The sequence below is a fragment of the Phascolarctos cinereus genome, unplaced genomic scaffold (genome assembly GCF_003287225.1).
Source record: "Phascolarctos cinereus isolate Bilbo 61053 unplaced genomic scaffold, phaCin_HiC Scaffold_2;HRSCAF=192, whole genome shotgun sequence".
Taxonomy (NCBI): domain Eukaryota; kingdom Metazoa; phylum Chordata; class Mammalia; order Diprotodontia; family Phascolarctidae; genus Phascolarctos; species Phascolarctos cinereus.
The window spans coordinates 278,778,761-278,793,695 of record NW_027555625.1 but is presented as its reverse complement, the minus strand read 5'-3'; the positions used below and the strand labels follow the sequence as shown (position 1 = coordinate 278,793,695).

The following is a 14,935-nucleotide window of genomic DNA, read 5'->3' as shown; positions in this document are numbered from 1 at the left end:
TTTTGTCTTTGCTACAAGGGAGAGCTTGTTTAGTGGAGAAGGCAGGGAGATACAGCCTAGAGTATCTCAATGCCTTGACCTGGCTCTAGGCACCAGAATAATCTGGTATACACTTCATATAAAATCATAGGTTTACCAAATGTACTCAAAAGATCCTAGATTTATAACTGGAAGAGACCTTGGAGGCCATACACTCTAACCTCCTGTTTAACAAAAGAAAAAACAGATTCAGAGAAGTTAAGTGACTTGACCAAGGTCAAACATATAGTAGGCATCATAAGTGGAATTTAAATTCGGGTCCTCTGTTTCTAGAATCTATATGCTTTCCATTCTACTCTACTTATATTTACAAGGAAGACAAACTTGCATTTTAGAAATTACCACTCTTGTCCTCCGTCAATTATGATTTTAAATACAACGTGCATAAATTGCTTTTAATCATGATACCACAACATGCCAGAAAGCATATTTACAGCAAACTTTCCAGTTACATAAAAGAAAAAGTCCTGTGGCAACCCAGAGGATAAAACATGTAACTATTATAGGAAAATCCCAGAACCTGATGAAAAAACATTTCATTATTAATTTATCACAGAGTAGTTCATCAGGTAGAGATCATTAACAAGAGTAGTCTCTCTCTGGAAAGGTGATCCACAGTCAAATATGTCATTATTTCCTTTGTTTGCATCCACCATATGTGTATGAGCATTCACAATGTGCTCTTTAAGATGATGAATTATTATGGCAAAATCAAGCAATCAATAAACATTTATTAAGCACCTACTATGTGCCAGGCATTGTGCTAAATACTGGGGATACAAAAAGAGGCAAAAAAAAACAACTCCTGTCCTCAAGGAGCTTACAGTCTAATGGGGGAGACAACATATAAACAAATATATACAAAGCAAGCTATATGATATACAGGATAAATAGCAAATAAATAAAAGAAAGAAAGCATTGGTATTAACAGGGACTGGGGAAGGCTTCCTGAAAAAGGGTTTTGGTTGGGACTTAAAGCCAGGGAGGTGCAACTAGAACTAGGCCCTTGCCTGCCTTGAGCTCAAAAATAAAAATTCTCAGGAAGCCCAAACTACATGGCCACAACTACAGTTACTTCTAGAAAGCTAAAACATTAAATACATAAACAAGGAAATGGAACAGCAGTCATTTATCCACTAGAACAAAGACTAAGTGTAGATACCACTACAGTACAATGGACAAGGAGGGAAAAAAGGTACAGTAAAAAAGAATAATGTGAACAAAAAGTATTATTAAAATGTTTGTAACTTTTAAATATTACTTTTATAAGGCACGCATTCTAACGACAGAAAATTGAATCCTCATGGGATATACTTATTTATTTTGTGCTAAGTCAACTACACGTTATCATGATCAGTAACACAGAACGGGTACAATTTTTTAAAAACACAAGGGATAGCAGCACAATTTTCAAACTTTGTCTAACATGTACCAGTATATTTACTCATCTCCCCAGTCACTAGGGTACCTCTAACATTAACAAGTAGGATGAAAAAGTCTAAGGTGATATCACTTAGATAGATTATCATAAAGTCAGAGCTTTGAAGGAAAGTCAATTATTTTTGGAAAGTGACTAACAGACCAAACCAGGTGGAAAAATAACTGGAGGATACCATGAAGATAAAACTCAGCAGCCTTAATGGGCATAAGGGAGTGGGAGAGATGAAAAGTAGGGAAGTTGTGGTGAACAGGAAAATATAAACTTTTTAAAATTAGTCATTAAGAAGTTAACTAAAGACCAACTAAGGGCAAAACAAAGTTTCCACACAAACCTAAATTTAATCACACACACACACACACACACACACACACACACACATATATGCACATATACACATATACATACCACATAAGAAATCTGAATTTATAATACTGCTAATTATTTAAAATCAGGAATTAATTGATTCTTCAACTATGATATCTGTAAATCCTACAAAGAAAATATTCCTAAGAACTAGGTAGGTATTTCCAGAGTGACAAAAGAGAACACTGCAATTTTAGAAACTGACACAATTATAGTGAATGTGCCTTTCTGATAAAATTTGAGCCCCAGGAGGAAAAGGAAGATCAAAAAATTGGATGGTTAACACACTGGATTTTTAATTCAATATCTATTAATCACCTGCAATGTACAATACAAGACATCATGTTAGGCACTTTGTTCAAAGCAAGCCAATACCCTATCCTGGCTTAGGTTAGTTTATGAATAAAGTTCTCAGACTTGCCTCTCCTTCCGTCTCTAACCCCAGTCTCAATCCTTTGCTCTCTCATTCCCTTATACCTAGTAGAATTGCTCTTACCCCTATCTTCACCTCACTATGTTGTACAGAGGATTCATATTCAAGTACAAGTTGTACTAGATGGGCTCTGATGTCCTTCCAGCCCTGATCTTCAGTGGTTCTATTTCTCCTCTGTCATTTCTATCCTCTCTAGAGACCATTCTAATATACTCTATGACGACCTTGGACCCTACAGTCTAAATAAAGTTGAAGTCTCTTTTAGAAGATGCTAATAACCTTACTTTAGACATAATTGATTATTACAAGGAAAAGAAGGAAATCAATCCACTAATAAAAAGTTTATATCTCCTGGAGAAGGGACAGCATGGTATAGACCAGAAGTTCTCAAAGTAGGGTTCAGGAAATTGTAAGGGTTCCTAAGACTTTTTTAGGAGATCTGTGAGGTCAAAACTATTTTTCATGATAACACTAAAATATTTTAACTTTTAATACAATACAAATAGATTTAAATACATAAAATTTCAGGTTAGGGGTCCTCAATAATTTTTAAGAATGTAAAGGGGTAAGGGGCAGCTAGGTGGCGAAGTGCATAAAGCACTGGCCCTGGAGTCAGAAGGACCTGAATCCAAATCAGGTCTCTGACCAGACACTTGATACTTACTAGCTGTGTGACCCTGGGCAAGTCACTTAACCCCAATTGCCTCACCATTTAAAAAAAAAAAGAGTGTAAAGGGGTCCTGAGACCAAAAAGTTTGAAAATTGTTGGCATAGTGGAGTCAGATAACCTGGGTTCTAAGCTCTGCCACTTACTACTTAGATGACTTTGGACACCTCTTTGGCCTCCATTTCCTCACCTACAAAATGGAAGGGTCAAAAGTACTGATTTATTTTGGTTGTCTGTACTTAGTTGTTACAATGGAAGCATCTAGTGAGGAGGCAAGATAGAGAGTGAGAGCAATGAAAAACAAAAGAAAAAGGCATCAATAAATGTTTTTTCAGACACACAAAAGGGAAAAAAAAGATCAGAAGGGACATATACAGGGCAATTTTGTTAACAAATATCTTACATATTAGCAAGTTCATATATAATCTTCCTCACTGTTTTTTGCACATTGAAATGCTTTTATTAGCTGATGATTGTTAAGTTCATAACAAGAAAAAATTTTTAATGAAGGGGTTGTAAACTAAGAGTTCTAAGGTCATTTCCCCCTACTTTATTCAGTCCATTATTTCTTTTAAAGCAATTTAATTCTCAACCCAATTTGGAACCTTAAATCAGTTATTTCAACCCACCACCACCTTTAGTGCTATAAAACCCTTCACCCTTTTAAAATTTCACTGTGCCAATCCTTAAAGTTATCATCCCCACTGTCAAAATTTCTGAGTGGTTGCCAAGCCTGGACATAGTCAAGAAGTCATTCTAATGGAGACCATGACAAATCCATGCTAACTTCAATTGGCCTTCACTGGTGCCCAGCAGTCTCTTCATTAATCTGCTGTTGACTGCCTACCCAATTCCCTATGGGGTTCCAAACCTTTTCTTTACAGTCTTTTAAATTCCCTAACCCTCCCCTTTCTCCCACTCTCCACTTCTCTCATTAGATCATGGAATCACAGAATTGCAGAGATGAAATGGACAATCATCTCATTTTACAGATAGGGAATAAAGGAGGGAGGAGATATGACTTGCCAAGGCTTATACCCAGTTAATTGTAGCGCCAGGACCAGAAATCATGCCTCCTGATCCTAAGCTCTACCAAATAATCACACCAGGAAAAGAGACAGACAGAGACAGAGAGAGAACCCTTTCTTGACCACAGATTTTCTGCCTAAATTCACTGTCCAAACGTGAGCATATGCCCACCCCTCTGACTCTCCCCATCCTAGTGATACTGCATCCTTCTTCCCTACTTTAGCTATCTACCTGCTCCTTCATTCTACTCTTCACTTCAACTATATCCTTCCCTCCCCCATGTCACCCCAGATCTGCCTCCACCTTCCAGTTTCCAATATGGAACTTTTTTCATTTTAAAACTCTTCCTCTCTTGCTCCTTCCATTTTCTGGCATTAGCTGAAACCTGGCTTACCTAGGATGACATTGAATCCCTGGCCATCCTTTCCAGTACTGGTTGAGCCTTCTCTCATATTTCCCAACTCTTTGATCCTGATGAAGGAGTCAGACTATTCCTCGCTCCTCATTTCCATTTAAAAACTCTTCCTCTACTATCATCACTCAGCAACTTCCACTCCTTTGAAGTCCATTTTATTCAAATTTATGACCTAATTTTGATTTCAATGGCTGTGCTATACTGGTACCCATGACATTATCCCTCCTTTCTCAATTCAGTGGCTGGCTCGAAATCTCCTTCCACATTCTCAAATACCTGCCCTCATTCTAAGGGACTTCAACATATATGTTGATGTTTCTTCAACACACTAATTTGCCAGTTTAATTTGCCACATTTTAAAACACTGAAATTCCTTCATCTGATCATAGTTTATTCTGTTTCTACTTATACCTTACTACTACTAAAACTATTATTTTTCCTCACCATGACCTACGCAATCCCTCCTCTTGCCAGTACTTTTCCAGGCCACCATCCCTGCTCTGGGTATATTCTCCTCCCTTATCATTCTCAACTCTTTAGTGAAACAATCAATGCTACACTCTATAGTCCTTTGTCCCCATGTTGTATCACTGACCATGCTTGCCAAACCCCAACCTGCTATTATTCCACCATCTGATTCCATTTTCTTACTCACATGCTGCTGAACAGAGTTGGATGAAATCATGAAACCATGCTGACTGAATCCAGTATACATTTATGTTATTTCATCTCAGTTTGGTCCTTACTGTAGCAAGGCAATTCTTCTATTCCTCCACAATTCTCTATTGCAGTTACAGCAGCTGTTCCAAACTTCTTTTCTTCTCAAGCTTCTCTCTACTCTCTCAGCTAAAGACCTTAACTCATACTTACCCTGCTAAAAATTAAGGTCACTTACTGAAGGTTCTTTCTGTTCCCTTTCTCCTCATCTCATGTTTCTATGACATCATCATCTCCTACCATTCCTCCTTAACTCCAGAGTATGATGAAGATCTAGCCCTTCTTTGCCAAGACCAATCCTTCTACCTCTACTCTTGACTCCATGACCTCATGTTTTCCAGCAGACTGCACCCACAATATCCTCTTTCTTCTCTAATCTTCAGTCTTTCCCTACCTCCTGATTCCTTCCTGACGACAAACATCTCCCTCTTCACATCCTTAAAAAAACTCTCACTGGATCCAACCATTGTTGCTAGCTATCTTCCTGCAATTCTCCCCTTCTCAGATCACTCCTTAAAAAAGCCTTGGAGTGTCTCCTTCATCTCTTCTCTTCTAAACTCTCTGTAGTTTGGCTTCCAATCTCAGTGTTCAAGTAAAACATTCTCCCCAAAGTTGCCAATAATATTTTAATGACCAATTTGAATGGCCCTTTCTCAATCCTCATCCTTCTTGACCTCTCTGCAGTATTTGGCACTGCTTATCAACTTCTGGAAACTCATCTCTCCATGCTTTCATGACACTGTGCTGTTCTTCTAGCATCAGTCTCCTTTGATGGATCTTCATCCATGTCATTCCCTCCAAATGAGGGTGTATCCCAAGTTCTGTCCTGGACCCTCCTCTTTCTTCTCTTCTTGGGGAATCACAGCTCCCATGTTTTCAATTATCATCTCTCTGCAAATGACTCTCTGATCTGTATGTGATGACCTAGTCTTTCTCCTGAGTTCCTGCCTATCACACCATTTCTGGAATGTTTTACTTCCTCACCTATGACTCTTAAAATTCCTGGCTTCATTTAAAACTCAGCTCGGTTTCTACCTCATCCAAGAGGACTTTCCCTAACCATCTCCTCTTCTCTCCTCCTGCATCCCCTGCCCCCATAGCTGTTAGCTAATGCCTTCTCCTCTAAGGTTATCATATCTACTTGGTAAATATCAACCTATTTATTTACATGTCATCTTCCCCCTTAGAATGTAAAATCCTTGAAGACATCTCTACTATTTTCATTTTTTTTATGTAGTCCCAATGCTCAGCATGGTTCCTGACACAGAGTAAGTATCTTAAAAAATATTTTTTGGCTGCCTCAATTCAATAGAGCCTTTTCATCTGTCTTTCTCTTAATTTTAAAAACTTTCTGAATCTTAACTTTTCCCTGAGAAAAGACAACTTTATCTCAGAAAAAAAGGGCAACTTTTTCCCTAAGGCTCATTCTTTCATCTGTACTATTGATTTTATCACTAAAATATCTTGCTCCATCAGTTATACCCTTACATTCTTTTTGTATCTTCACCCAGTCCCTTTTCATTGTCCTCTCAATACACATACAAACATACTCAAGGATCCACTATTTTAACTCTGCTGTCTCCTCCCCTACTTAAAAATCTTCAAAATTAGTTTCTCACTGGGCATCAAATAAAATCCAAACTTTTTGGCCTTGCATCTGATGAACCCTGACTATCTTTTCAATACTACCTTCCACTTTAAAAAACCTTCCCCTACATGCAAGTCTACTCAGTAGCCCTAAAGCATGCTACACGGATGCCCACTACCAGGCCATAAGTGATGTCATTGTCCCTATAACATTTTCTACCTTCCTCTCCATTTACCTAATTCTTATCCTTCAAGGACCACCTTAAGTCCAACCTCCATTCTCTGACTATTACAGCCCAAAGTAGAATCTTCCTCCTTGAATTCCTAAGCACTTTTACCAGCCACGTGATATTCAATGGGCAGAATATGCTATCTTTTTGTTTCTATGACCTTTATCTTTCCTAAACTCAGTCTCTCCATTACTACCATCAAGCACAACTCTCTGCACATAGTAGATGGTCAAAACATTTTATGTTGCTCTTCATAATTGTAAAAGTCAATATAACATAGGAACAGGACAGCCTTCTCTTAGCATTCATATTAGATTGATGGCATGGATAACAAAAATCCACAGCAAATCCTAAAGCTTCATTTTACTCAGGTTCAACTTATTTTTCACTAAATTGTGACTAGACTGCTAAGTAGAAGCAAAACAGACAAAAGGGACTGACTGTGTAATTTTTAATTATAGAAGAGGAGAAAAAGGTTAAAAGCATGCAAGCATACAGTGCCATTGAACCAGAAAAATATAAACTAATATTTTTTCTATAAATTCAATTTGCAACAAATCATGCTGCCATCAAAAGAGCTATCCAGCCAAGTTGGTATTTTGGTTTCCTACCTCCTATAACTAAAAATATCTTTATGAAGTACAGAACTCTTATAACACTTCAGTAGCACATCACACAAAATCCTGGCCTGGTTGCAGTATGATCTGGCATAGGAAACCTGCTGGAAATCCAATAATATGGTTCAACCATTTATGCAACATTAACAACTCAAATAGGTTATTTCATGGGTTGCCACAATCAATGAATTCGTCACCTACTGACCATGCTGCTAGTAATGGGCCTCTCCATTCTTAGCCTCACTAAGCTGGTGCGATTTGTTGCTGTGGTCATACTCAATGCTTTTCCAGTTTAGTGTATAACCTGACAGAGCTTGCATTCTGCTGACATGGCCTTCGAGAACGCAGGGTCAATAGCTAACTACAAGATATCAAATTACTATGAAGTGAGATGGGCAGTACAATGAGACAGTCAATCAGTAGATTTTGGATAGTTATTGCAAATGGCTAAGAAACTCAACCCAGAACTAAATAGAAGGAAAGAAGGCTGGATTGCATTTGACAAATAACACAGTGCACTCACATCCTCATACACACACACACACACACACACACACTTTAGTAACACAGAGACAATAAGGCATAATGGATACAGAATCAGTCTTGGAGGTAGGTAAACCTGGAGTTAGAGAGACTCTAACTTCAACTCCCTTCTTTCAACTTATGCCGGCTATATGAAGCTGGGCAAGACATTTAACATATCAACAATCCAAACGATTCTCTCAAAGTCTAAGTTGCAAAGCAGGTGCTAACCTGTTAGAGGAAAGGAGGAACTTCTTCATGAGGAATTGCCCATATCGATGAAATCACAAGTAAAAAGATATTCTCCTGATGATACTATATGACTATGGGCTATGAATACCAAGATCTTTTAAGAAACAAAATTGCAGGTGATCCAAAGGGAAATGGAGAAACAGTCAACCAACCATAATGGGGGGAGGAGGATAGATAGGCTATCACATGTTGCCAACAGTATTTTTTTTTCCACATAAATTCTTGGCCGTTATCAAGGAAAAGTACACTGAGAAAAGAGGTGGGATAGTTTTGTAGTAGGAGTGAGAGATAACAGATGGCCACTCCAAGTACTATATGAGTACTCACAAAACATTAAAAGACCTCAAGGAAAGCCCAAATCTCGGAAGGATTTATAGGAATTGCCCAAGATGAGAAGCCGTGACTTATAATCTGTATCAGTGGAAGAAGTACCTATAATCAACCAGAGGTTCAAAATTGTGGACTACTTTAAAAATAATATTGACTATCATAACTACCTTCTCCACACTTAATATCAATGCTCTTGAGAATGTTTCTTATTAAACAACTTAATAAGATAAGGTTATGAAAACATTTCTTCTTTAAACCATTGTTTATATGGCATAATAGAATTTGAACATGTTGACTTCAAGACATATACTATTCAAAACTGTGAAGTTTACTTGGCCATCATTAACCAACCATCAATGACTGAAATTATTCTTTATGATTAAATGAACTCTAGTCACAGACAATTACTCAAAAGAATGATTTCTGCTAATTACTTATTTGGAGTAGGACAGGAAATGTGAGGATATTCAGTGTATAAGAAGAAAGATGACATAGCAGAAAGAGAGTTGGTACCAGAACCAGGAAGACTTGGATTCCAGACCTTCCTTTGTTACACATTGCCTATGGGAACCTGGACAAATCATTTACGCTTTTAGTGCTAACATGCCAAATTAAATCAGTAGAAGGTCTTTCTTATTGGAAGCTCCCTACACCAATGAAACCACAGATACAGACTCAATCTTCTAATCAATATTCAGAATACAACAAATGTGTTGTCTAGTTATGACAGGCATATCAATGATGACTTTAGGTATAAGGGTAGAGATAAAGGAAAGGAAAGAAATTGGAAGGGCTGTTAAAGGAAGGTGGCATTCCAATCCAACCTGTGTGACCTTGCACAAGTCACTTAACTGTCATCCGCCTCAGTTTCTTCAACTGTAAAATTGGGATAATAATAGCATCTACCTCCCAGAATTGTTGGAAAGATCAAATGAGATGACATTTGTATACTTAGCATAGTACCTGGAACATAGTAGATGTTTAATAAATATTCCCTCCTTCATTCCATTCTTCCTAAAGCATAGAGGGATTCAGAATTTGGGAGTGGTCTAAACTTGGTTATACTTTGAGTAGGTAAGTATAGAAGTATGACTCCAAGGCTGGAAGAATTTTAGGAAATCATCCTTGCAATAATTCCTTTTAACCAACACATTTTTCTCAGTTATGAACTTCTCTTTCTATACTAAGGCTTGATATTAAGGAATAAGTCACAAGTTTATAACTTTTTTTTAAAATTACCTTATTTCATTGCCTAGGAATGATTTATATCAACTTAAGACTATATTATTCATTTGACAAAATATAAAAACCCAAGCTGCCAAATCAGAATTATAATCAGATAAACCATCTGCTTCTACTTGCAGCCAAAACATTCCTGATAATGAAGTGAAGTAATGGTCCAGAGTTTTAAAATCATGTATTTTGTGGGTTTGATTCTGTTTTTACACTTACATACGAATACATATACAAATGATTGGTCTAATTAATGTTCTAGTAATTTATACAACTTCAAGAAAGAGAACCTGGGTCCTGCTATGTAGACTTAACACTGCAACAGATGAAATGCTATTTATCTTTCCTGTCTTGCTCTATTCATCAGTTCCTCTAAACTCCCTCCTAGGAGTAGCATGGCACCTCCAGCAATGATGGAACAATAGACCAAGAAGAGTTTCTCTTGCTTTTATGTTCCTTCTGACTCGCTGTCTTTCTGGTTCATAACTTCTCTACAAAGAGATAGATCAGTATTTTATTTCATTTTAAAGATTTTACTTCAACCTAAAGATTGAAAGAAAAAATGTACTAATGCTAATTTTTTTAAGAAGTATTACAAAAGTATATAAAAAGCAAAGTATAGAATAATTTTAAATCAAAATTTGATTTAAATAGGAATGAAATACAATACAGGGTGTCCCAAAAGTTTTAGTGCCATTTTAGGTTTTTAATAATTTAAAGTTTTACTCTTCAATAACATAAAGGTGCACTAAGACTTTTGGGACAATCTGGACAAACGATTATTCAATGATATAGTTTGAAGCTTGAAAAGCTTTAAACTGTACTAAGATTTTTGCAACATCCTGTCCCCATACAGATAATTAATTCATCAGTTGATTCTGGAAACACTTTGAAAATTCAAAGAAACTGCTTGGAAAGAGTCAGTCACATCTATCTAGACCTAACCCCACCACTAACTGTGAGGCAGTGGGTAAATTACTTAGTTTCTCTAATTCTTAATTCCTTCATCTGCACAATAAAGTGGAGTAGGTGACCTCTAACATTCTCTATCTTCTGATAACATCATCTGCTACATCTTGTTTTCTATTCCATCCTAATCCAATGCCATTTCCATCCCCATTTTCTTCTGCTTTAAATCTGTTCACTCCCTCACCCTCACTTTCAACACTCTTCTTGCCTTCCTATTAGACACACTTTATACAATACATTTTGCCTAAGAAAATGAGATAAGAGACTTCCAATATTGACACAAATTATCTACAAGTTTATTTGTATACTACAGTCTTATTGGTGCACAAACAAGGTGATGGTATAGAGGGGCAAGAAAATGACAAGTAGAGTCAATGGGTAACCCATTCACTTGAACAAAACAAGCCTTTTAAAAATCCATAGGTGCTAGTGTCAATTGATATCTGCATCAGAAAAGGTGTTCAAACAGTAGAGATGTTCACTGGAAATTAAAATGGAAATTAGTCTTTCGGAAATATAGAAGACTTGTAGGTTTATACATCAATGACTAGTTCATGAATTATTAACTGATCTGAATGATCTTGGCTACATTTAATGTGAAATCATTTTCTTATTTGTAATGCCTCTTGAACCCCCAGAAATTTTTCAACCATTCTCCATAGATACAGTACACTTCCTTAGACACTGATATTCTAGAATGATCTTAATACAAAACATAAATATAATAAATATACATCTGAGATGTGTGCCAAATATATATATATGTATGCATTAAACACTAATATTCAAGAAAAATTATATAAAATCTTATGTTAAGTTCCACAAATCAATTTAAAAGAGGGAACTTTTTGCACATTGAGACGGGAGTTCACAGTTACATATTTCTGAAATCACTGGGACTCTCATTAAACAAGAGAACACAAAAGAATTTCTTCAAATTGGTTATCCATAAGCCAAAAAGTCAACATAAGTCACCAAACTTACATCTTGGGAGAACTGAGAGTAAACTGATTATTAAATGTGATAGACATATTAATATGTTGGTTACAACTTTTATATGCTCATCATAAACCCCAATATTCATTCATTGAATGAGCATATATATTAGCATTAAAATCTATACATTTGAAGTTCTTAGAAAAAACCTTAAAACTTAACTAAAATTATTATATATGCAAAATATTGAAAATTGGCATTTGCATTTACACAACATTTTGACCAAAAAGAAATGAAAAAAAAATCAAACATCTAGAAAACCTTCAATGACAATTTATAAAACACAGGTGGATTCTTAGCAAAGTCTTTAAGTTTAAGGTGGCAAAGGAAATCTGGTTCTTTTTGAAGAAGGCTATATTTTGTTTTGTTTTTTAGTTAGTGGAAAGTAAACACAAATATTGCCTAAAATAATCATAACCTTTAGACTTCCAATATTAGTCAATTTACCTAACTTTATTAAGTGATCTTTGCCCTGTAAAAACCAGATTTAGGAATTACTCAGAAAGCAACTTATTTCAGAAACAGCCAATGTTAAGAAAACATGACTATAATCCAACTGGTGCCATTACTCCTAAAAGTTGTATAAGTATTTCAGTAACTGTTTTCAAGTTTTATATATCACCACTGAAATAAATTGTCCTAATTAACCTTCTCCACCCCTTCCCTCCCCAAAAAAGGATTCAAAAAAATACCCATAATTTCCTGCATATATTCTATGATCTTATGAAGTCCCCTTGGGATCCTTTCCAATACAGATTTTGCACGCATTGCAGTGACTGGGTTAATACAATAGGTTTCTATTTTGGTGTCATTCAAGTGTTGCTGATCTTAAATCAGGGAAAGAAGTAGTCACTCCATGAGAGGTAGCAGCTTCTAAAATAATTATATGCAAGATATACAAGGTCTGTATAATACAAGATAAATTGTAAATGATAAATAATACCCTTCTTGAAAATTAGCTTAATCCTTACATATAATAAATGCATACTTAATTACATTGAATGCACATCTTGGGATTTTTGAAACATTCAATAAGGTGATTAATCAAAAGTCAAAAGACAGAAGAAGGTAAGCCTTAACTCTAGCTACAAGCCTTTTCTCCCTTTTCTGTGCTTTAAAAACACATCACACGAGCCCAGCACATTTCCCCAGCAACCATAGAAGAAAACCATTTAATCATTTCTTAGAAAGTCTAGTACTAAAGTACCAAACTGAGAATAAACAAATAGGAAGCAATACTACAGCAGCATCTAGCTGTATTAAGACACAGTAAATTGCTTCTTACTCAAGAAACAATTCTCTTCCTGCTATTTATTCAGTAGTTTTTTTCCGAAGATTCCGTATTTCCTCCTCTGTTACCCAAACAATCACAAACTAGGTTTGGAAAAAGGAGGGGGAAAGGGGCATGAAAAGAGGAAGGGACCCACATTTCAAGGCAAGTGTTTATCTAGAGCACCTTTTCTTCCCTAAAGATCCCATCCTGGTCATATTTTCTCAAAAGGCTCCAACTTGAGTTTAGCCAACAGAGGCTCCAGGAAGAATATAAATTGTTAGGGTACCCGCTGCACATGCGTGAGGACAACGGCGTTCATGGATCAGGAGGCTTTCACCCCATCTTAGTTTGCTAAGTTTGGGCCAGCAGATAAAACTCTGTGCTTGCAACTGAAGTGGGGCACAATCACATTACCAAAAATCAAAACAAACAAACAAACCAAAATTAAATAAAAAACCGAGCTCTAAGCCTTTAAGAGGCACTTGCCCAAAGCCTAGATATCTCAGTTCTAGAAGCCAAACCACAAAAAACTGCTGATCAAGTGAATAAGTGAGGCAACCAGAGGCGCCACTGCCGCTTTTCCCCATTCAATCACTACCTGTTCAAAAGTTTGCTCCTTTCCATAGCAAAAAGACTAGGACAATCAGTCTTAAACGATAACGTCTAGGGGTCTTCTCTAGGTTAATACCGACAGGGGCACTGGTACAAGTCTGTGACGCTGGGAAAGCAGAGAACAGGGAAAAAGGCAACAGGAGAGAAGGGACAGTGCCTCCTCTAGGTTCTGTCCAGCGCCTAAGCACACTGTGGGCGCGTAATGTGTTTACTAATAACAGTAAATAAAACAAAGAAGCAGCATGTTCCCCCTTCCAGTTCCTTAGGGCTGGTGACAGGACAAGGCTTCTTATCCCACAGCTCAGCCAGGGCTCAACTACTCTGGGATAGAAAAAAGGAAAGGAGAAGGAATGAAAGGAACAGGGGGAGGTGGGAAAGAGGATAAGGAAGGATCAGAAAAAGAAGCTAAGAAGGGGGCGCAGAAAAAAAGAGAAGGGGCGCAGGATAACGCAAGGAAGGATAAGCAGAAAAAGAAAAGGGAAGGGAGTGCAGAAAGACTGAAAGACGGGGATGGGGTTAGGACAAATAAAGGAGGATGTAGAGTGAAGTAGAACAAGGTAGAAATGGATCGAAAAGAAAGAAGAAAAAGGAAGACATGGACATTTTTTTTAAAAGTGGGGAGACGAGGAAGAAAGCGCAGTGGAACAGCAGTGGAAGGATGAGGAAGGGGAGCGTAGGGACAGGCACAAGTCCCTGGTCCAGCACCAAGAGGAAGCCCCTGCGCCCCCTCCCGGGCCCCCGCTTCCCCCCTCCCAACCCAGCCCCGGTCACCTTGCTGTAAGCGTAGTAGCCCAGGCACTGAGCGAAGTCCAGGCCGGCTGGGTCCCCGGCCGCCGCGGGGTAGAATCTCACATCCATGCCGGGGGCCGGGGCCCGGGCCCCTCTGGGAAAAGGGCGAGGGGGGGGCCGCCTCTTCTGACTGTCTGCCGGGCGGCCGATAGATCCACCCTCTGGGGCGCCCGGCCGGGGGCGCCCGGGGGCTGCGGGACCGGAGGGCTGAAGGGTGGGAGCCCGAGCCAGCGGGAGCGGGAGCCGCCGCCGCACACAAAGGAGCCACGCGAGCGAGCGGCGGGAGAGCGGGCGCGGGCGGACGGGCGGACGGGCGGACGGGCGGACGGGCGGACGGGCGGACTGGCGGACAGACAGACCGGCCAAGGGGCTCAGCCCGGGAGTAGGGGACAACGTAGGGAGGCTCCGCGGGGCTGCTGCG

The 14,935-nt window shown here is 38.3% G+C and overlaps 1 protein-coding gene across 2 annotated transcripts in view; it reads right to left on the bottom strand.

Annotated features, from left to right (window-relative positions):
• The window catches only part of TOX3 (TOX high mobility group box family member 3), a 121,589-nt gene extending 106,922 nt beyond the window's left edge, over window positions 1-14,667 (bottom strand). For both annotated transcript variants that reach the window (XM_020985171.2, XM_020985172.2), the window contains exon 1: window positions 14,497-14,667. In XM_020985171.2, the coding sequence (XP_020840830.1) occupies window positions 14,497-14,583 (87 nt within the window). In that variant the 5' untranslated portion in view covers window positions 14,584-14,667. The remainder of the gene's footprint in view (window positions 1-14,496) is intronic.
• Between the last annotated feature and the right edge of the window lie 268 nt (window positions 14,668-14,935).